Source organism: Pseudophryne corroboree, chromosome 2 (assembly GCF_028390025.1).
Source record: "Pseudophryne corroboree isolate aPseCor3 chromosome 2, aPseCor3.hap2, whole genome shotgun sequence".
Taxonomy (NCBI): Eukaryota; Metazoa; Chordata; class Amphibia; order Anura; family Myobatrachidae; genus Pseudophryne; species Pseudophryne corroboree.
In genome coordinates this window covers 1,002,399,728-1,002,423,668 of record NC_086445.1, presented here as the reverse complement: position 1 = coordinate 1,002,423,668, position 23,941 = coordinate 1,002,399,728, and the positions used below count along the sequence as shown (strand labels likewise).

Here is a 23,941-nt window from a genome sequence, read left to right as displayed (position 1 = left end):
AGACCCATTTTAAATTTAAAATCCTTAAACCTATACTTAAAAAGGTTCAAGTTCAAGATGGAATCGCTCAGAGCGGTCATCGCCAGCCTGGAAGGGAGTGATTATATGGTGTCCCTGGACATAAAGGGTGCATACCTTCATGTCCCCATTTATCCGCCTCATCAGGCGTTCCTGAGATTTGCTGTACAGGATTGTCATTACCAATTTCAGACGTTGCCATTTGGGCTTTCCACAGCCCTGAGGATTTTCACCAAGGTAATGGCGGAAATGATGGTGCTCCTGCGCAAGCAGGGTGTCACAATTATCCCGTACTTGGACGATCTCCTAATAAAAGCGAGATCAAGAGAGCAGTTGCTGAACAGCGTATCACTTTCCCTGAAGGTGTTGCAGCAGCACGGCTGGATTCTCAATATCCTGAAGTCACAGTTGGTTCCGACGACCCGTTTGCCTTTCTTAGGCATGATTCTGGATACAGACCAGAAAAGGGTTTATCTCCCGATGGAAAAGGCCCAAGAACTCATGAATTTGGTCAGGGACCTCTTGAAGCCAAAAAGGGTGTCGGTACATCACTGCACTCGAGTTCTGGGAAAGATGGTGGCGTCTTACGAGGCCATTCCATTCGGCAGGTTCCATGCGAGGACTTTTTAGTGGGACCTTCTGGGTCCGGGTCACATCTACAGATTCATCAGATGATCAGCCTGTCCCCCAGGGCCAGGGTATCTCTCCTGTGGTGGCTGCAGAGTGCTCACCTTCTGGAGGGTCGCAGGCTCGGCATTCAGGACTGGGTTCTGATAACCACGGACGCGAGCCTCCGAGGTTGGGGAGCAGTCACACATGGAAGAAACTTCCAAGGTCTCTGGTCAAGACAGGAGGCTTGTCTTCACATCAACGTACTGGAATTAAGGGCCATATACAACGACCTTCGTCAAGCGGAGACTTTGCTTTGCGGCCTACCGGTTCTGATTCAGTCAGACAACATCACCACAGTGGCTCATGTAAACCACCAAGGCGGAACAAAGAGCACAGTGGCAATGGCAGAAGCCACCAGGATTCTTTGCTGGGCGGAAAATCATGTAAGCGCTCTGACAGCAGTCTTCATTCCGGGAGTGGACAACTGGGAAGCAGACTTCCTCAGCAGACACGATCTACATCCAGGAGAGTGGGGACTTCATCAGGAAGTCTTCACAGAGATTACAAGTCAGTGGGGACTGCCTCAGATAGACATGATGGCGTCACGCCTCAACAAAAAACTACCAAGGTATTGTGCCAGGTCAAGGGACCCTCAGGCAGTAGCAGTGGACGCCCTGGTGACACCGTGGGTGTTCCAGTCGGTCTATGTGTCTCCTCTTCTTCCTCTCATCTCCAAGATATTGAGAATCATAATACGAAGAGGAGTACAGACAATTCTCATTGTTCCAGATTGGCCTCGAAGGTCCTGGTATCCGGATCTGCAGGAAATGGTCACAGAAGATCCGTGGCCTCTTCCTCTCAGAGAGGACCTGTTACAACAGGGGCGCTGTTTGTTCCAAGACTTACCGCGGCTGCGTTTGACGGCATGGCGGTTGAACGCCGGATCCTAGCGGAAAAGGGCATTCCGGATGAGGTCATTCCTACTCTGATAAAGGCTAGGAAGGACGTGACAGCATAACATTATCACCGTATATGGGGGAAGTATGTATCTTGGTGTGAGTCCAGGAATGCTCCTCCGGAAGAATTCCATCTGAGCCGTTTCCTTCACTTCCTACAGACTGGAGTGAATTTGGGCCTAAAATTAGGCTCCATTAAGGTTCAGATTTCGGCCCTATCCATTTTCTTTCAGAAGGAATTGGCTTCTCTTCCGGAAGTACAGACTTTTGTGAAGGGAGTGCTGCATATCCAGCCTCCTTTTGTACCTCCAGTGGCACCCTGGGACCTTAACGTGGTGTTGCGGTTCCTTAAGTCTCACTGGTTTGAGCCTCTTAAAACGGTGGAATTAAAGTATCTCACTTGGAAAGTGGTCATGTTGTTGGCCTTGGCATCGGCAAGGCGAGTGTCGAAACTGACGGCTTTATCTCACAAAAGCCCCTATCTGGTTTTCCATGTGGATAGAGCGGGGACTTGGAGGATTCCGAGTCCCCTGATGTGGTCAGGGCATTGAAAATTTCTGTGGCCAGAACGGCTCGGGTTAGGAAAACAGAGGCACTGTTTGTCCTGTATGCAGCCAACAAGGTTGGCGCTCCTGCTTCTAAGCAGACTATTGCTCGCTGGATCTGTAGCACGATTCAGCAGGCTCATTCTACGGCTGGATTGCCGTTACCAAATTCTGTAAAGGCCCATTCCACTAGGAAGGTGGGCTCTTCTTGGGCGGCTGCCGAGCGGCGACTTGGTCGGGTTCAAACACCTTTGCAAAGTTCTACAAGTTTGATACCCTGGATGATGAGGACCTCATGTTTGCTCAATCGGTGCTGCAGAGTCATCCGCACTCTCCCGCCCGTTTTGGAGCTTTGGTATAATCCCCATGGTCCTTCCGGAGTCCCCAGCATCCTCTAGGACGTAAGAGAAAATAAGATTTTAAACCTACCGGTAAATCTTTTTCTCCTAGTCCGTAGAGGATGCTGGGCGCCCGTCACAGTGTGGACTGAATTCTGCAAGACTTGTATATAGTTTCTGCTTACATAAGGGTTATGTTACAGTTTTGATCAGTCTCGGGCTGATGCTGTTTTGTTTCATACTGTTGACTGGTTCGTATATCCATGTTATACGGTGTGCATGGTGTGGGCTGGTATGAATCTTGCCCTTAGATTAACATAAATCCTTTCCTCGTACTGTCCGTCTCCTCTGGGCACAGTTTCTCTAACTGAGGTCTGGAGGAGGGGCATAGAGGGAGGAGCCAGTGCACACCCATATCAAAAGTTCTTTTTAGTGCCCATGTCTCCTGCGGAGCCCGTCTATTCCCCATGGTCCTTACGGAGTCCCCAGCATCCTCTACGGACTAGGAGAAAAAGATTTACCGGTAGGTTTAAAATCTTATTTTTCTACTTCTGTTTCTAGCTTTCTGTTTTCAATTCTGAAATCGTCATAAGAAAATACAAATATTGAACATTGTAATACTACACATTCCCCAGTGAGGTTGGTTATTTAATGACCCAGCGGCTGGAAATCACGAAATGTAGTCAGTACTGACACTCGGTCTACGGCCAAAAAGTTTAATTGACTTTAATTACAGAGTATCCTAATCAACGTTCTACTCCCCCCTCTCTGGAGAAGCTTAAGCATTTAGTTTTGATTAAGCAGTAAAACTAGTACAAAACGATCGAGCAAATGGGGCAAAAATAAAATATATATATATATATATATATATATATATATATATATATATATAAAAGTCATTAAAAAGCAACATGGAAACTCTTTATGAAAAACACATTTCATAGAGTGAGGCTGCACAGGGCTGGGAGAGATTATTGCAGCCTGCTATGTATTTTTATCAAATAATGGCAACATTCTATGAAAACCTACAGGGCTTTAAGCCACAAAATGAAAAATTGCAGTGGATTAAATGCTTCTGCGAGCACACACACTTGTATGCACATAAGCCATTAAAATCCCCATAAATATTTAGCCAGGGTGGAATAAAAAAGAAAAAGAAAATATGCCAACAATAAGCTGTATGGAGATATGAACTGTTATGTATTATGTAGTTTTATAAGGTTATACTATATGAAATGTCGTTTTCACCAAACTCTCCCCCAAGCCAGGAATTCTCCAGCAACATTTCTTGTCCCCAAGATGACCATTGAAAGGGTGGGGACTTTCAGAAAGCACCATATCAGTCTCTAACATAAGCCATGGTTTTGTCATTGGTAGAAATGGATACAGCGCTGTTTGAGTTTTAACCGCACATGGTTGCCAACACCAGGACTAGAGGCGAGGCGGCATTGATGAACCACCTGGGACTACCACAGATCTAGATGGTAGGAGCTCCATAAGTACCACATGGGCTACTGGTAGACCTAAAGTGTCTGAGCAAACAACATGGGCACATATTAGTACCTGTAGTAAATGAGATCCTAGTTCTTTTGCCACATTATCCATTGGTCCAAGTCTTGCTGGATGCCCCCAAGCGTCTCCGAGCCCTGAAGAGGAAAGAACAGGTAAGGTCAGACCTCAGGTGATAATTCTGCCATCCACGTCTCCCATTCAATCATAGCTCAAACAGTCATATTGTATTAACGTTCTAGGTAGCCCCTGCATGGGGTTATTCTGGGTCGGCAAATGTAAGTGGCCAACATTTAGATACTCTTCCCCTACAAAGTGGATGGTGTGTGATATAGAAGATCTACCAGAATCAGATAGTCATTAAGTTGACTTGGTCTAAAGGTCAGTAGGTTCAAAATGTAGACAGTAGAAAAGGTCGACAGGTACAAAAGATCGGCATTGAAATGGTTGACACAGAAAATGTTGACACAAGTTTTTTTTTAAAGTTTTTATGGAGTCATTTTCTATGTTATAGGATATATGACCCCAATTATAGCAAACATATACCCCTCGCAGGCTCGCTTCACTTGCCACGCTTCGGGCAAGGTGCCTCGCTTCGCTACCGATGTGCTGTGCACAGGATACCAAGGCCGATCGTAGTCCATGTGGATAGTACATCAAGCAAAAGTTGAAAAACCTTAATCTATATAAATATATATAGAAAATATATCTCATTATACAGAGACTTGGCTGTCAGCACTGCACCACTGGAGGGTCTACCACGTGTTCTAAATTGGTTAGACATTATACCCATTTGAATTGCCTTCACTCCTGAGTGTCAGGTTCAAGCTGCTGACCGACGAGGTTCCTTATGCTTGCGAACCAGTTAGATTCTATACACATATGAATCTTCCCCATATTCGAATATCTGAATGTCAGACTCAAGCTGATGATATATGAGGTATGGTCCTCGCTGTATCAATCAAGTCCCATTGAAATATTGAAACGTTGTTCATACATCTTTGAATGACCTTTTATGTGCTGACAATATGTTCTGAAATGAAGAGATTTTACCCCTGATGAAGTCTTGGAACAAGACGAAACGCGTTGGGTTATTTATCTATCTATTATCTGATGTTACCTCCGAATCTACAATAAGGAGAAGGAGGAAATCGTAGTGATATATCTACGCTTTTTCCTCATCACTACAAACTGATTGTTCAAATTGTGCGACAAATGTAAATGTATCAACTCTGTATACTTATGAACATTTGTGTCGGGTTTATATGTTGTTTTAATAAATTTTTATGTTAGTATTTGTTATCTGACGTAATTTATCCGGAGAGTACTGTAAGGGTCCGTTTTTAGGTAGGGCGTTGATATAACTCCCTTGGCGCCATCTCCTCTATTTCGTTTCATATTTTCACACATTTAGTTCCTCCTAACAGGGAACTTAGAGGATACAGGCAGCCATATAATTAATTAATTTTAGTGTTTTATTTGAAATAGCGCAGTGGGAGAGTAATTCTTGTCATATATATATATATATATATCGACCATTGTTATGTTGATCTTTTGAACCTGTTGACCTTAAGCACTGTCTTTTACCTGTCGACCTTTTGACCACTTGGACCTAATGCACGTTGACCATATGGTGTCGACCTATTGACTGTCTATCTAGACAGTGTTTATCTATCATCCTGATATCATGGGGCTGGATCAATTCTGGACTGGCTGGGCCTGCAATAATCTTAGTGATTCTCATTAAAAGCTAATTATTCATAAAGTAAGAACAACATTGTAGTTAAAACTGCTGGTGAAAATAAATGTAACACAGCGTATGTCCTGATGAAGCTACTTAGGATAGGCCCAACCAGTGTACACACGTTTGTCTTGTTGTTTGAATAAGGATCATTCTAGGGTCAAGGAGAGTTCTTAGAGGGAGCACTTCCCTGGATTGCCTTCATCACGCTACACACTTCCCAGTGTCATTTGTAACAAGCAGCCAATGAGAAGCATTAGAGGACATAGTAGGGAGGCCAATCCCGGGATCGGGATCGGCGGGATCCCGGGATTTGGGCCCAAAAATGCCGGGATTTGAATCCCGGGATTGGAGCATCCAATCCCGGGATTTACGGGATTATACTGCGCATGCGCGGCGGCGGGAGGGTGGGTGTGTAAGTAATAGTACTTACTCATTTAGGCGGGCAGCAGCCATGAACAAGTTGAACGCGCGCGGCACTTCACATGTAGCGCCGGTCGCCAGCCAATCAGAGCTGGCGGACCGGCAGCCAATCAGGGAAGCTGCAGCGGCAGCCAATCAGGAGCTACTGCTGCGGCCGCTTCCCTGATTGGCTGCCGGTCCGCCAGCTCTGGTTGGCTGGCGGCCGGCGCTTCATTTGAAATGCCGCCGCGTTCAGTGTGTTAATGGTTGCCGCCCGTCTAATAGTAAGTTCTATTACTTACACACATGATCCTCTCTCCCTCCGTGCAGCCTTCCTCCCTCCCTGCCGCGACCTACACCCTCTGTCCTGAGTCCTGCACCGCTACCTACACCCTCCCTACCTCCCGCACCACTACCTACACACTCCTTACCTCCCGCACCGATACCTACACACTCCCTACCTCCCGCACCGCTACCTACACCCTCCCTCCAGCGCTGCTCCCTACAATTTTCTCTAATCCCAACTGCAATCCCGGGAATCCCGGGATTGACCGTTTTTCAATCCCGAATCCCGGAATTGAAAAAACGGCCCGGGATTGGCCTCCCTAGGACATTGCCTATTTATTATATAGTAGATCTATCACTTAAGCTGTGATACCCCTTATGAAATCTAAGCATCCCCAGGAGAGAGTTCCGATATCTGCCCCTGGTCCCTCCATTTCTGACCCTAAAAGCAACCCCCTGATCTTACCATGAGGGTTGCTAAACTGTCACATTTGTGAATCAGAATGTGCAGCATTCCTGAACAACGGCCATGGCAGCTTATGCCGATAAATCACTCCTTTGCATATTTTTATTTTACCATATAGGCATGCGCAGGCCAACAGTCGCACATGTGCAGTACATGCACCAGGTCCAAAACCGAAAGCAAAAATATAGCATAAGCTATTACTTCCAACCTTTGCCAGGACCGGACTTTTCTCTGACGTCCTAGTGGATGCTGGGACTCCGTCAGGACCATGGGGATTAGCGGCTCCGCAGGAGACAGGGCACAAAAATAAAAGCTTTAGGACTAGGTGGTGTGCACTGGCTCCTCCCCCTATGACCCTCCTCCAAGCCTCAGTTAGGTTTTTGTGCCCGTCCGAGAAGGGTGCAATCTAGGTGGCTCTCCTAAAGAGCTGCTTAGAAAAAGTTTTTAGGTTTTTTATTTTCAGTGAGTCCTGCTGGCAACAGGCTCACTGCATCGAGGGACTTAGGGGAGAGAAGTGAACTCACCTGCGTGCAGGATGGATTGGCTTCTTAGGCTACTGGACACCATTAGCTCCAGAGGGATCGAACACAGGCCCAGCCATGGAGTCCGGTCCCGGAGCCGCGCCGCCGACCCCCCTTGCAGATGCCGAAGATTGAAGAGGTCCAGAAACAGGCGGCAGAAGACTTTTCAGTCTTCATGAGGTAGCGCACAGCACTGCAGCTGTGCGCCATTGTTGTCAGCACACTTCACACAGCGGTCACTGAGGGTGCAGGGCGCTGGGGGGGGGCGCCCTGGGCAGCAATGTATAATACCTTTCTTATGGCTAAAAATACATCACACATAGCCCTTGAGGCTATATGGATGTATTTAACCCCTGCCAGATCTCACAAACTCCGGGAGAAGAGCCCGCCGAAATAGGGGGCGGGGCTTATTCTCCTCAGCACACAGCGCCATTTTCCTGCTCAGCTCCGCTGTGAGGAAGGCTCCCAGGACTCTCCCCTGCACTGCACTACAGAAACAGGGTAAAACAGAGAGGGGGGGCACTTTTTTTGGCGATATTACTATATTTAAGCTGCTATAAGGATACAACACTTATATAGGGTTGTTCCCATATATATTATAGCGCTTGGGTGTGTGCTGGCAAACTCTCCCTCTGTCTCCCCAAAGGGCTAGTGGGGTCCTGTCTTCAATAGAGCATTCCCTGTGTGTCTGCTGTGTGTCGGTACGTGTGTGTCGACATGTATGAGGACGATGTTGGTGTGGAGGCAGAGCAATTGCCGGTAATGGTGATGTCACCCCCCAGGGAGTCGACACCGGAATGGATGGCTTTGTTTATGGAATTACGTGATAATGTCAGCACATTACAAAAATCAGTTGACGACATGAGACGGCCGGAAAACCAGTTAGTACCTGCCCAGGCGTCTCAGACACCGTCAGGGGCTGTAAAACGCCCTTTACCTCAGTCGGTCGACACAGACCCAGACACGGACACTGAATCTAGTGTCGACGGTGAAGAAACAAACGTATTTTCCAGTAGGGCCACACGTTATATGATCACGGCAATGAAGGAGGCTTTACATATCTCTGATACTGCAAGTACCACAAAAAGGGGTATTATGTGGGGTGTGAAAAAACTACCTGTAGTTTTTCCTGAATCAGAGGAATTGAATGATGTATGTGATGAAGCGTGGGTTAACCCAGATAGAAAAGTGCTAATTTCAAAAAAGTTATTGGCATTATACCCTTTCCCGCCAGAGGTTAGGGCGCGCTGGGAAACACCCCCTAGGGTGGATAAGGCGCTCACACGCTTATCAAAACAAGTGGCGTTACCGTCTCCTGATACGGCCGCCCTCAAGGATCCAGCTGATAGGAGGCTGGAAACTACCCTAAAAAGTATATACACACATACTGGTGTTATACTGCGACCAGCCATCGCCTCAGCCTGGATGTGCAGTGCTGGGGTGGTCTGGTCGGATTCCCTGACTGAAAATATTGATACCCTGGATAGGGACAGTATTTTATTGACTTTAGAGCAATTAAAGGATGCTTTTCTTTATATGCGAGATGCTCAGAGGGATATTTGCACTCTGGCATCGAGAGTAAGTGCGATGTCCATATCTGCCAGAAGAAGTTTATGGACGCGACAGTGGTCAGGTGATGCGGATTCCAAACGGCATATGGAAGTATTGCCGTATAAAGGGGAGGAATTATTTGGCGTGGGTCTATCGGATCTGGTGGCCACGGCATCTGCCGGGAAATCCACCTTTTTACCTCAGACCCCCTCCCAACAGAAAAAGACACCGTCTTTTCAGCCGCAGTCCTTTCGGTCCTATAAGAACAAGCGGGCAAAAGGACAGTCATATCTGCCCCGAGGCAGAGGAAAGGGTAAGAGAGGGCAGCAAGCAGCTCCTTCCCAGGAACAGAAGCCCTCCCCGGGTTCTGCAAAGCCCTCAGCATGACGCTGGGGCTTTACAAGCGGACTCAGGAGCGGTGGGGGGTCGACTCAAGAATTTCAGCGCGCAGTGGGCTTGCTCACAGGTGGACCCCTGGATCCTGCAGGTAGTATCTCAGGGTTACAGGTTGGAATTCGAGAAGTCTCCCCCTCGCCGGCTCCTAAAGTCTGCTTTGCCAACGTCTCCCTCAGACAGGGCGACGGTATTGGAAGCCATTCACAAGCTGTTTTCTCAGCAGGTGATAGTCAAGGTACCCCTCCTACAACAGGGAAAGGGGTATTACTCCACGCTATTTGTGGTACCGAAGCCGGACGGCTCGGTAAGACCTATTCTAAATCTGAAATCTTTGAACCTGTACATACAAAAATTCAAGTTCAAGATGGAGTCACTCAGAGCAGTGATAGCGAATCTGGAAGAAGGGGACTTTATGGTGTCCCTGGACATCAAGGATGCTTACCTGCATGTCCCAATTTGCCCTTCACACCAAGGGTACCTCAGGTTCGTGGTGCAAAACTGTCATTATCAGTTTCAGACGCTGCCGTTTGGATTGTCCACGGCACCTCGGGTCTTTACCAAGGTAATGGCCGAGATGATGTTTCTTCTGCGAAGAAAAGGCGTATTAATTATCCCTTACTTGGACGATCTCCTGATAAGGGCAAGGTCCAGAGAACAGCTGGAAGACGTAGTAGCACTAACCCAAGTAGTGCTGCAACAGCACGGGTGGATTCTGAATTTTCCAAAATCTCAATTGAACCCGACGACACGTCTGCTGTTCCTGGGAATGATTCTGGACACGGTTCAGAAAAAGGTGTTTCTTCCGGAGGAGAAAGCCAGGGAGTTATCCGAACTTGTCAGGAACCTCCTAAAACCAGGAAAAGTGTCTGTGCATCAATGCACAAGAGTCCTGGGAAAGATGGTGGCTTCTTACGAAGCGATTCCATTCGGCAGATTCCACGCACAAACTTTTCAGTGGGATCTGCTGGACAAATGGTCCGGATCGCATCTGCAGATGCATCAGCGGATAACCTTATCGCCACGGACAAGGGTGTCTCTTCTGTGGTGGTTGCAGAGTGCTCATCTGTTAGAGGGCCGCAGATTCGGCATACAGGACTGGGTCCTGGTGACCACGGATGCCAGTCTGAGAGGCTGGGGAGCGGTCACACAGGGAAGAAACTTCCAGGGAGTATGGTCAAGCCTGGAGATGTCTCTTCACATAAATATACTGGAGCTAAGAGCGATTTACAATGCTCTAAGCCTGGCAAAACCCCTGCTTCAGGGTCAGCCGGTGTTGATCCAGTCGGACAACATCACGGCAGTCGCCCACGTAAACAGACAGGGCGGCACAAGAAGCAGGAGAGCAATGGCAGAAGCTGCAAGGATTCTTCGCTGGGCGGAAGATCATGTGATAGCACTGTCAGCAGTGTTCATTCCGGGAGTGGACAACTGGGAAGCAGACTTCCTCAGCAGACACGATCTACACCCGGGAGAGTGGGGACTTCATCCAGAAGTCTTCCACATGATTGTGAACCGTTGGGAAAAACCAAAGGTGGATATGATGGCGTCTCGCCTCAACAAAAAACTGGACAGGTATTGCGCCAGGTCAAGAGACCCTCAGGCAATAGCTGTGGGCGCTCTGGTAACACCGTGGGTGTTCCAGTCAGTGTATGTGTTTCCTCCTCTGCCTCTCATACCAAAAGTACTGAGAATTATACGGCAAAGGGGAGTAAGAACGATACTCGTGGCTCCGGATTGGCCAAGAAGAACTTGGTACCCGGAACTTCAGGAGATGCTCACGGAAGATCCGTGGCCTCTACCTCTAAGACGGGACCTGCTTCAGCAGGGACCGTGTCTATTCCAAGACTTACCACGGCTGCGTTTGACGGCATGGCGGTTGAACGCCGAATTCTAAGGGAAAAAGGCATTCCGGAATAGGTCATTCCTACACTGGTAAAAGCCAGGAAGGAGGTGACTGCACAACATTATCACCGCATTTGGAGAAAATATGTTGCGTGGTGTGAGGCCAGGAAGGCCCCCACGGAGGAATTTCAACTGGGTCGATTCCTACATTTCCTGCAAACAGGATTGTCTATGGGCCTCAAATTGGGGTCCATTAAGGTTCAAATTTCGGCCCTGTCGATTTTCTTCCAGAAAGAATTGGCTTCAGTTCCTGAAGTCCAGACTTTTGTAAAAGGAGTACTACATATACAGCCCCCGGTTGTGCCCCCAGTGGCTCCGTGGGACCTTAATGTAGTTTTGGATTTTCTCAAATCCCATTGGTTTGAGCCACTCAAATCGGTGGATTTGAAATATCTTACGTGGAAAGTAACCATGCTACTGGCCCTGGCTTCAGCCAGGAGAGTATCAGAATTGGCGGCTTTATCGTATAAAAGCCCATATCTGATTTTCCATTCGGACAGGGCAGAACTGCGGACGCGTCCTCATTTTCTGCCTAAGGTGGTGTCAGCGTTTCACCTGAACCAGCCTATTGTGGTGCCTGCGGCTACTAGCGATTTGGAGGATTCCAAGTTGCTGGACGTTGTCCGGGCATTGAAAATATATATTTCAAGGACGGCTGGAGTCAGAAAATCTGACTCGCTGTTTATACTGTATGCACCCAACAAGCTGGGTGCTCCTGCTTCTAAGCAGACGATTGCTCGTTGGATTTGTAGCACAATTCAACTTGCACATTCTGTGGCAGGCCTGCCACAGCCTAAATCTGTCAAGGCCCATTCCACAAGGAAGGTGGGCTCATCCTGGGCGGCTGCCCGAGGGGTCTCGGCATTACAACTCTGCCGAGCAGCTACGTGGTCGGGGGAGAACACGTTTGTAAAATTCTACAAATTTGATACCCTGGCTAAAGAGGACCTGGAGTTCTCTCATTCGGTGCTGCAGAGTCATCCGCACTCTCCCGCCCGTTTGGGAGCTTTGGTATAATCCCCATGGTCCTGACGGAGTCCCAGCATCCACTAGGATGTCAGAGAAAATAAGATTTTACTTACCGATAAATCTATTTCTCGTAGTCCGTAGTGGATGCTGGGCGCCCATCCCAAGTGCGGATTGTCTGCAATACTTGTACATAGTTATTGTTACAAAAAAATCGGGTTGTTATTGTTGTGAGCCATCTGTTCTGGAGGCTCCTACGTTTCTCATACTGTTAACTGGGTTCAGATCACAAGTTGTACGGTGTGATTGGTGTGGCTGGTATGAGTCTTACCCGGGATTCAAAATCCTTCCTTATTGTGTACGCTCGTCCGGGCACAGTATCCTAACTGAGGCTTGGAGGAGGGTCATAGGGGGAGGAGCCAGTGCACACCACCTGATCCTAAAGCTTTATTTTTGTGCCCTGTCTCCTGCGGAGCCGCTAATCCCCATGGTCCTGACGGAGTCCCAGCATCCACTACGGACTACGAGAAATAGATTTATCGGTAAGTAAAATCTTATTTTCTACAAGTTCTGTCCTGGTGTCCCAACAGTAACAAATGTTTTTGGTCATTTTCATTACCCAAATGTGATTTGGGGTGTAACTATCACACCCCAACCGGGTTGGGGACAAATGCGGCCCTTGGAGAAGGATGACATATGAGTCTAAGGAGGACATTTACTAAGCAGTGATAAGAGCGTAGAAGTGAGCCAGTGGAGAAGTTGCCCCATCAACCAATCAGCAGCTCTGTATAATTTTATAGTATGCAAATCATAGATGTTACTTCAGTGCTGATTGGTTGCCATGGGCACTTCTCTACTGGCTCACTTCTCCGCTCTTATCACTGCTTAGTAGATGTCCCCCTAACTGCCAAATATGAATTGCGTACATAGAAAGGCACATTCTGCTGGACGTGCTAAGCTGGTTGTAAATGTGAGCTACATCCAACTCGGCTGGGGTAGAATATGCCTGCTGCATTCAACAAAAGCCAATGCTCCGGGGCTGCGGCAGGAGGCGTGGCCTCAGAGTTATATTAAAAAATGCTTAAAAATCAATACACACTGTATGCACAATAAAGTGCGTGACTGGACAGAGTAACCAATGACTAAAAAAAAAGTCACAGGAAGCATGTAAAATTAAATCTGATCAAGCTGCAATTAGAATTTTTTTTTTTTAAACCTCCCAGCGGCTGAATGCATTGCTCGCCCTGATTGTGTACCAGCAACAGCTTAAGCCATTATCATAATTAAAATAACGACACAGAGACTTAGATTTGGCAGGAAAAATGTTAGCTATTTATTAAAATGAACTATAACCTTGAAACATGTAAGAATTAAAGGTTAAAGTATAAGAATTAAAGTATGGTGGCACAAAAAGAACAGCCGACATCCAAAGACAATCCCAAAACTAACCAAATAACCGTAGCCAACGTAACTAACAACAAGACAGAGGTATCCACTCAGACCTTCTACCTTGACTATGCTGCCCACTGTAGGGTAGTTTAGAAGATATAACAGTCAATGAAGGTAAGTCTAGCCAAAAACACCAGATCCATCTAATTGCAACTGCTATCCCAAACATAGTGAACCTGACGCTCTTTTCCGCCAATGAAATAGCCAACAAAAGACTACCAAAACAACCTCAATACAAATAAAATAAAAAAAAAGGGGGGGGGGGGGGTGACAAAGGAGGAGAGGCAGGAAAAAAAACACCCCAAACCAGTTTCCAAGCTGAAGCTCCACCCCTAAGCCACGTTCCTATAGACGATCACTAACACTAACATCTGATACCCCTTGCAGACCAACCCCCAGCCTAGGAGGTTTTACTCACTCCATTCCAATGCTGTCATTATGTTCTCCTTATGTTCACATGGATATGCAGGCTTTACTAATGCCGAATGGTGGCTAATGCTACTTGTAGTCACACAAACAGATTATAGCCGCAATATTACTATAATATTAGCATAAATAGGAGGGACTTAGATACCTTCAGCCAATCAGTTGTGGCCACCAGTTGTCAACATACATTTATATATCTCAAGAACTTATACGACCAACTACCTAGCAGGAGAGGGCTGAGAATTCCTGGAAAAGACACGTTTACATGAGTCAGCGCTAATAAAGTTCTAACCGTACAATTCAGCAATCAGCCAACTCATAAACGGCATAATAATGAGAGGGGTGTGTTTTTGCCTTGCCTCTCCCTCTGTTTTTGTTGACCTCCATGACTGAATGGGCTCCTGAGCACGTGCAGCTTGCCTTCCAGCTCCATCCTCCAATGTAGGGATGGGTATTGGTAAGTTAACCATTGATGGTACCATTCATATCATGTGTGGTGTCTTGTGGTAGGTCCAGATGGGGGGCTGAAACACAGTCCCGATTTCGAATAGGGGAGCCACATCAGCTGCCACCATCTGTCATTCCAAACTGACTCACTGGCAGTAGGTGTGACTCCCCTATTTGAATTTTGGACTGTGCTGCAGCCCTACCTCTGGAGCCACCACTGGTGGTGTCATGTTTTGTGGGAGTTTTGGTCCGACCCTTATGGGCCCCCTACTTTCCTCATCATCTGAGGCTTTCTCTTTTTTGGGGAGAGTTGAAGATTTAGTTCACGAGGGGGAAGCTTCAACCAACCCTGGGTAGAAAAGGTCAACCCCGAGCCATGAGTCATGAGGCAGAGGGAAACATGGAGACCCTTGCCTCTGAAAGGGCCTTTGGCTCTGGGGGTCGGAGATTCCAAGAGTTCTTCTGAGCTTCAGCAAGGGGGAATCCGAAGATCCTCTTTTCCCCTCAGTAGGCCTTTTGGCTCTTAGGGGTTGGAGAGTAACAGGGCCTTTCTCCTTTAGGAGAGGGTCCAAAGTCATATGCCCCCAGCATGAATTTTGCACTGCACTGGTTGGTTGAAGCAACGTACCTCTGGCTTCAAGTAAATAAATAAAAATCATTGATGTTACCATTGATGGTTAACCTTGATGGTATAAAACTATATGCAAGGGAACCATTGATGATTTCACTCACCGACTATTTACTGAGCTGTGGGCCAATCAGAACCTGGAGGTGGGGCTTAGTGGGTCTCGGGGGCGGAGATATGCTCCATCTCCTGGCAACTTGTAGAAAAAAATGTTTTGGGTGGTTTTATAACATTGACAGCATATCACAGTACAGACCCTGCGAGTACACTATGTACATTATATACTCCCCTGCCACCACTGTTATATGTACAGGTGTGTGCTACACTACACAGCAGGGTATGCTGCGTTAACCTTACATGTTCCTGGCTGGGTCTCTTTGTACCTGTTATTCGCCTGCATTGTATACCTACTGCATTAACCCTATTCTGCCTGGTTAATACACCAATCTCAAACATTAAGTCGAGCTGAGGATGGTTAACTTAAAACACCAAGGGGGGAATAGAAAATGAAAAGATAACATGAGATGGAACAGACCGACAGGCTGAATTGCCCATGTTGTTCAGCTATGCTTAATTATTAGCAAGGATTAAGAAAATCTTTCCTCTGGGTAAATAAGTAGCTTGTGCACAGAGTGACCGCTGCCTACTGTCATGTGCTGAGAGCAACTCCTGCCAGGCATGCAACATATTCGGCTCACGGCTGTAAATGAAGCTTGGCCGCAGTTTATGCTAATTGTAAATGTTTTAAAGCATCTATATATTTATCTCTGTGCTAATAAGTGACACAGGGGCAGATGTATTAACCTGGAGAAGGCATAAGGAAGTGATAAACCAGTGATATGTGCAAGGTGATAAAGGCACCAGCCAATCAGCTCCTAACTGTTAATTTACATATTGGATCTGATTGGCTGGTGCCTTTATCACCTTTCACATATCACTGGTTTATCACTTCCTTATGCCTTCTCCGGGTTAATACATCTGCCCCACAATTACTCATTCAGGGCGTATTCATTGATGTCAGTACCTGATTAGCTATTAGGCTGATTAGGCTGCAGCCTAGGGCTCCGGGACATGGGGGGGACCCGCACAGTTGGCAGGCAGGAAATAAAATTAAGACCTAATTCATTCTATGTTGGTGATGGCCACACAGCTTAATTAAAGGAGCTTGTTATCTGACCCTGCCACGGCGGTGTTGGGGGGAAAATGTTTAAAGTGATTACCAGATTGCTGTGCCTATGTGAACATGTGCCTCACTGTTAATACCCTTATCTACATTGTGCTACTGTGCTATCTGGGCAGCCTGAGAGCCGCGTGGCATTATCTTTACCTGAGTCTTCCTCACATTTTCCAGAAGTCAAAGTCCTCTTTACACTCCACAGACATCATGAGTTCATAAGATGACTTGGTCAAACGTGGTTGTATAACCTTCATCACTTGCACAGGGGGGCAGTAATCTTTACCCAGGCCCGTGCCTGTTGGACTGGCCCGGTGCTTTATTCCCCGCCCCACTACACTCTCATAACACGCAGCAGCATGCGCAGGTAAGGCAGCCTTATTCCCAAGCCCAGCACACTCTGACAGCAGTCAGACCTCTCTCTCCCAACATAATGTATGGTAGCAGAGGGGGGAGCGATCGCACTCGACAGCCTACTCTCCCTCCACTCCCATCCACCCCCGGCTACTCTCACCATCCTGCACTCACCCTGTGCCCACAGTTTATTTTTACATTTTTGCACAGAGGGGTACTGGCCACACCTTCTCGAGTTGACCACGCCCCCTCACAGTACCTGGGCCCAGCAAAGCTGTCGACGGCCCTGTCTGCACATGTGTAGTATGAAAGGTGACTTCTTGAGCATGTATATGCACTGTGGGGGTCATTCCGAGTTGATCGTAGCTGTGCTAAATTTAGTACAGCTACGATCATTCACACTGACATGCACGCCCAGCACAGGGCTAGTCCACCCCGCATATCAGTGCCGGCCCCCCCCGCAGAAGTGCAAAAGCATCTCACAGCGGCAATGCCTTTGCACTTCAAGAGTAGCTTCTGACCAGCACAGCTTTAGCGTGCTGGCCGGGAGCTACTCCTCGTTCTCCGGCCCGCAGCGGCTGCGTGTGACATCATGCAGCCGCCGCGGCCCGTCCCCCCAACGGTCCGGCCACACCTGCGTTGGCCGGACCGCAGCCCCAAAATGGCGGCTTAACGCCGCCGTCCAGCCCCCTCCTGCCCAGCGACCGCCTCTGCCTCAGAGGTGATCGCTAGGCAACGATAGCTGCCATGTGCCGGCGCACTGCGGTGCCGGAACATGCGCAGTTCCAACCCGATCGCTGCGCTGCGAGAAACTGACCCCCTGTGCTCCATGTTTAGCAGCATTACAGGGGTGGCAACAAGTATATTAGCCTAGAGCGGTGCCATCACACCATCGCTGCCCCACGGCCCTTGTCCTAGCTAGCAAGGTGCCTGAAACCTGGGACACTCACGAATTACACAGGTTCTGTGGCTGGCTGACTACAAGCCTGCATCAGGGGCAAACGCAGGATTTTTTGAGGGGGGTTTCTGTATTTTATATATATATATATAAAATATAAATATATATATATATATATATATATATATAAAACACATGCAGGATTGCGTCACTCAGAGACTTTCAATGCTGAGAAAAATGTGCTCTTATTTTCAACGTTTCAGGCCCACGCCTGTCGTCAGGATAGCATGGTCCTGAAACGTTGAAAAGCACATTTTTCACATTGAAAGACTGAGTGCCGCCATCCTGCATGCATATTACAGGACAGCAATTCCCTGGAGGGCACCGGAGCGAGATATGTTAAATATTTATTACCAGTATATATATATATATATATATATATATATATGTATATATAAAATATATACATAGGGGTATATTTACTAACATTCGTAATTTACTGAATGAGGTTAAAGTTCAAACACGAATGACATCGAATGTACGTGGATTATAAAGAGGACACTTGCTACACTGGATTATGTGAGTATAATTTTTTTCACAGGTACCCCGTGGAGTCTACATGGAGAAGTGGACCGAGCCTCGTGTGAACATAGGTAAGTATGTGTGTATGTAGGTGTACATGTATGTAATAAAGTTTTACTGTCACGGCGTGTGTGTCCTGTTTTTTTGGGGGTATTTTTTTGTAGTAGTACTACAGGTACCAGCGGGCCCGTTTGTCCTCCGCATGCTGGTACTTGTGGTTCTCCAAGTACCAGCTTGCGGGGGAGACTTACTGGGACTTTTAGTACTGCTACAAAAAACAATATTCTTATTTTTTCACAAGGCTATCAGCCCCCCATCCGCCGCCTTTGGATGGGGGGGACAGCCTCGGGCTTCACCCCTGGCCCTTGGGTGGCTGGAGGGGGGACCCCTTGATTTAAGGGGTCCCCACTCCTCCAGGGTACCCCGGCCAGGGGTGACTAGTTAGTGATTTAATGCCAGGGCCGCAGGGACCTATATAAAAGTGTCACCCGGCTGTGGCATTATCTCTCTGAAAAGTGGAGCCCGGTGCTGGTACAAAAAATACGGGGGACCCCTACGCTTTTTGTCCCCCGTATTTTTTGCACCAGTACCAGGCTCAGAGCCCGGTGCTGGTTGATCAAATATGGGGGAACCCCTGTCATTTTTTACCCCATATTTTTTCAACCAGGACCGGCTCAAAGAGCCCGAGGCTGGTTTTGCTTAGGAGGGGGGACCCCACGCATTTTTTTTCCATAAATTTAACCCTTTCACACCCCTTCCCACTGATAAACATGCACAGATCTCACGGATCCGTGCATGCCTATCAGAACACGGTAAAAAAAGCAGGTCTATTTTAAAACTGCTTTTTTTACGATTTGTATTTCTCTGACGTCCTAGTGGATGCTGGGAACTCCGTAAGAACCATGGGGAATAGCGGCTCCGCAGGAGACTGGGCACAAAAAGTAAAAGCTTTAGACTAGCTGGTGTGCACTGGCTCCTCCCCCTATGACCCTCCTCCAAGCCTCAGTTAGATTTTTGTGCCCGAACGAGAAGGGTGCAAGCTAGGTGGCTCTCCTGAGCTGCTTAGAAGTAAAAGTTTAAATAGGTTTTTTATTTTCAGTGAGTCCTGCTGGCAACAGGCTCACTGCATCGTGGGACTAAGGGGAGAAGAAGCGAACTCACCTGACTGCAGAGTGGATTGGGCTTCTTGGCTACTGGACATTAGCTCCAGAGGGACGATCACAGGTTCAGCCTGGATGGGTCCCGGAGCCGCGCCGCCGGCCCCCTTACAGAGCCAGAAGAGCGAAGAGGTCCGGAGAAAGCGGCGGCAGAAGACGTTCCTGTCTTCAAATAAGGTAGCGCACAGCACTGCAGCTGTGCGCCATTGCTCTCAGCACACTTCACACTCCGGTCACTGAGGGTGCAGGGCGCTGGGGGGGAGCGTCCTGAGACGCAATAAAAACGATATAAAAACCTTATATGGCTAAAAAAAATGCATCACATATAGCTCCTGGGCTATATGGATGCATTTATCCCCTGCCAGTTTCCTGAAAAAAGCGGGAGAAAAGGCCGCCGTGAAGGGGGCGGAGCCTTTCTCCTCAGCACACAAGCGCCATTTTCTTTCACAGCTCCGCTGGAAGGACGGCTCCCTGACTCTCCCCTGCAGTCCTGCACTACAGAAACAGGGTAAAACAGAGAGGGGGGGCACTATTGGCAGCTAATATATAAATACAGCAGCTATAACAGGGAGTAACACTTATATAAGGTTATCCCTGTATATATATAGCGCTCTGGTGTGTGCTGGCAAACTCTCCCTCTGTCTCCCCAAAGGGCTAGTGGGGTCCTGTCCTCTATCAGAGCATTCCCTGTGTGTGTGCTGGGTGTCGGTACGATTGTGTCGACATGTATGAGGAGGAAAATGATGTGGAAGCAGAGCAATTGCCTGTGTTAGTGATGTCACCCCCTAGGGAGTCGACACCTGACTGGATGGTAGTAATTAAAGAATTACGTGACAATGTCAGCACTTTGCAACACCGTCAGGGGCGCTAAAACGCCCGTTACCTCAGATGGTCGACACAGACCCTGACACGGATACTGAATCCAGTGTCGACGGTGACGAGACAAACGTAATGTCCAGTAGGGCCACACGTTACATGATCACGGCAATGAAGGAGGCATTGAACATTTCTGACACTACAAGTACCACAAAAAAGGGTATTATGTGGGGTGTGAAAAAACTACCAGTGGTTTTTCCTGAGTCAGATGAATTAAATGAGGTGTGTGATAAAGCGTGGGTTTCCCCCGATAAAAAACTGCTGATTTCTAATAAATTATTGGCACTATACCCTTTCCCGCCAGAGGTTAGGGCACGTTGGGAAACACCCCCTAGGGTAGATAAGGCGCTCACACGCTTATCAAAACAAGTGGCGTTACCGTCTCCTGATACGGCCGCTCTCAAGGAACCAGCTGATAGAAGGCTGGAAAATATCTTAAAAGGTATATACACACATACCGGTGTTATACTGCGACCAGCGATCGCCTCAGCCTGGATGTGCAGCGCTGGAGTGGCTTGGTCGGATTCCCTGACTGAAAATATTGATACCCTGGATAGGGACAATATATTATTAACTATAGAGCATTTAAAGGATGCATTACTATATATGCGAGATGCACAGAGGGATATTTGCACCCTGGCATCTAGAGTAAGTGCGATGTCCATTTCTGCCAGAAGAACGTTATGGACGCGACAGTGGTCAGGTGATGCGGATTCCAAACGACATATGGATGTATTGCCGTATAAAGGGGAGGAGTTATTTGGGGTCGGTCTATCGGACCTGGTGGCCACAGCAACGGCTGGAAAATCCACCTTTTTACCCCAGGTCACCTCTCAGCAGAAAAAGACACCGTCTTTTCAAACCCAGTCCTTTCGTCCCTATAGGGGCAAGAGGGAAAAAGGCCGCTCGTTCCTGCCCCGGGGCAGAGGAAGGGGAAAAAGACTGCACCATGCAGCCTCTTCCCAGGAGCAGAAGCCCTCCCCCGCTTCTGCCAAGTCCTCAGCATGATGCTGGGGCTCTGCAAGCAGACTCGGGCACGATGGGGGGCCGTCTCAAGAATTTCAGCGCGCAGTGGGCTCACTCGCAAGTGGACCCCTGGATCCTGCAGGTAGTATCACAGGGGTACAAATTGGAATTCGAGACGTCTCCCCCTCGCCGGTTCCTGAAGTCTGCTCTACCAACGTCTCCCTCCGACAGGGAGGCAGTATTGGAAGCTATTCACAAGCTGTATTCCCAGCAGGTGATAATCAAGGTACCCCTCCTACAACAGGGAAAGGGGTATTATTCCACGCTGTTTGTGGTACCGAAGCCGGACGGCTCGGTGAGACCAATTTTAAATCTAAAATCTTTGAACACTTACATAAAAAGGTTCAAATTCAAGATGGAGTCACTCAGAGCAGTGATAGCGAACCTGGAAGAAGGGGACTATATGGTATCTCTAGACATCAAGGATGCTTATCTCCATGTCCCAATCTACCCTTCTCACCAAGGGTACCTCAGGTTTGTGATACAAAACTGTCATTATCAGTTTCAGACGCTGCCGTTTGGATTGTCCACGGCACCACGGGTCTTTACCAAGGTAATGGCCGAAATGATGATTCTTCTTCGAAGAAAAGGCGTATTAATTATCCCTTACTTGGACGATCTCCTGATAAGGGCAAGGTCCAGGGAACAGTTAGAGGTCGGAGTAGCACTATCTCAGGTAGTGCTACGTCAGCACGGGTGGATTCTAAATATCCCAAAATCACAGCTGATTCCAACAACACGTCTACTGTTCCTAGGGATGATTCTGGACACAGTCCAGAAAAAGGTGTTTCTCCCGGAGGAGAAGGCCAGGGAGTTATCCGAGCTAGTCAGGAACCTCCTAAAACCAGGACAAGTGTCAGTGCATCAGTGCACGAGAGTCCTGGGAAAAATGGTGGCTTCTTACGAAGCGATTCCATTCGGAAGATTCCATGCAAGAACTTTTCAGTGGGATCTGCTGGACAAATGGTCCGGATCGCATCTTCAGATGCATCAGCGGATAACCCTATCTCCAAGGACAAGGGTATCTCTCCTGTGGTGGTTACAGAAGGCTCATCTTCTAGAGGGCCGCAGATTCGGCATTCAGGATTGGATGCTGGTAACCACGGATGCCAGCCTGAGAGGCTGGGGAGCAGTCACACAGGGAAGAAATTTCCAGGGCTTGTGGTCAAGCATGGAAACGTCTCTTCACATAAATATCCTAGAGCTAAGGGCCATTTACAATGCCCTAAGTCAAGCAAGGCCTCTGCTTCAGGGTCAACCGGTATTGATCCAGTCGGACAACATCACGGCTGTCGCCCACGTAAACAGACAGGGCGGCACAAAAAGCAGGAGGGCAATGGCAGAAGCTGCAAGGATTCTCCGCTGGGCGGAAAATCATGTGATAGCACTGTCAGCAGTGTTCATTCCGGGAGTGGACAACTGGGAAGCAGACTTCCTCAGCAGACACGACCTCCACCCGGGGGAGTGGGGACTTCATCCAGAAGTCTTCCAAGTGATTGTAAACCGTTGGGAAAAACCAAAGGTGGACATGATGGCGTCCCGTCTCAACAAGAAACTGGACAGATATTGCGCCAGGTCAAGGGACCCTCAGGCAATAGCGGTGGACGCTCTGGTAACTCCGTGGGTGTTCCAGTCGGTATATGTGTTCCCTCCTCTTCCTCTCATACCAAAAGTACTAAGAATCATAAGAAGGAGAGGAGTAAGAACGATACTCGTGGCTCCGGATTGGCCAAGAAGAACTTGGTACCCGGAGCTGCAAGAGATGCTCACGGAGGACCCGTGGCCTCTACCTCTAAGGAAGGACCTGCTCCAGCAGGGACCTTGTCTGTTCCAAGACTTACCGCGGCTGCGTTTGACGGCATGGCGGTTGAACGCCGGATCCTGAAGGAAAAAGGCATTCCGGATGAAGTCATCCCTACCCTGATCAAGGCCAGGAAGGATGTAACTGCAAAACATTATCATCGCATTTGGCGAAAATATGTTGCGTGGTGTGAGGCCAAGAAGGCCCCTACGGAGGAATTTCAACTGGGTCGTTTCCTACATTTCCTGCAAGCAGGATTGTCTATGGGCCTAAAATTAGGATCCATTAAGGTTCAAATTTCGGCCCTGTCGATCTTCTTCCAGAAAGAACTGGCTTCAGTGCCTGAAGTTCAGACGTTTGTCAAAGGGGTACTGCATATACAGCCTCCTTTTGTGCCTCCAGTCAGGGCCGGCGCTACCATTAGGCAGCTTTAGGCAGCTGCCTATGAGCGCCGGCCACTGGAGGGCGGCACTATAAGGTGATTAGAAAATGCTTTCTTTATCCTCTCCTGCTCTTCCGTAAGAGATGAGGAGCAGGGATGTTGTAGCAGCTCAATTGCTGCCGTCTCCCCCCCCCCCCCCCCCCAGTGATAGCAGAGCCGGCGCAAACCGCTCAGCAGATCCCGCAAAGCAGGGAGGCGCCAGACCGAAGAGGCGCTCTCCCTGATCTGCACTGCAGCCTGCTGTTGCTGGCGGCAGCGTGAAGAGCGGCTCTTGTTCACTTCCCTCCGGCTCCCTCCCTCTTCTTTCCTACCCCTCCTTCCCTGCACCATCACCAGCGGCGCCAGCAGCTTGAAGTGCGCTACCGGCTCCACGGAGGAAATCTCATCTGCTCTGCACCTGCCTCCTCCTCTCACGGACGTCCTATAGCTGCTGCGCCCACACCATGTACTGTAAGTACAAATATTATCCACTTGGC

The 23,941-nt window shown here is 48.3% G+C and overlaps 1 protein-coding gene across 1 annotated transcript in view; it reads right to left on the bottom strand.

Moving 5' to 3' along the window:
* Positions 1–23,941, bottom strand: part of SIM2 (SIM bHLH transcription factor 2) — a 314,641-nt gene that overhangs the window by 226,940 nt on the left and 63,760 nt on the right. The window contains exon 2 of the mRNA XM_063956547.1: positions 4,033–4,115. Coding sequence (XP_063812617.1) covers positions 4,033–4,115 — 83 coding nt within the window. The remainder of the gene's footprint in view (positions 1–4,032; positions 4,116–23,941) is intronic.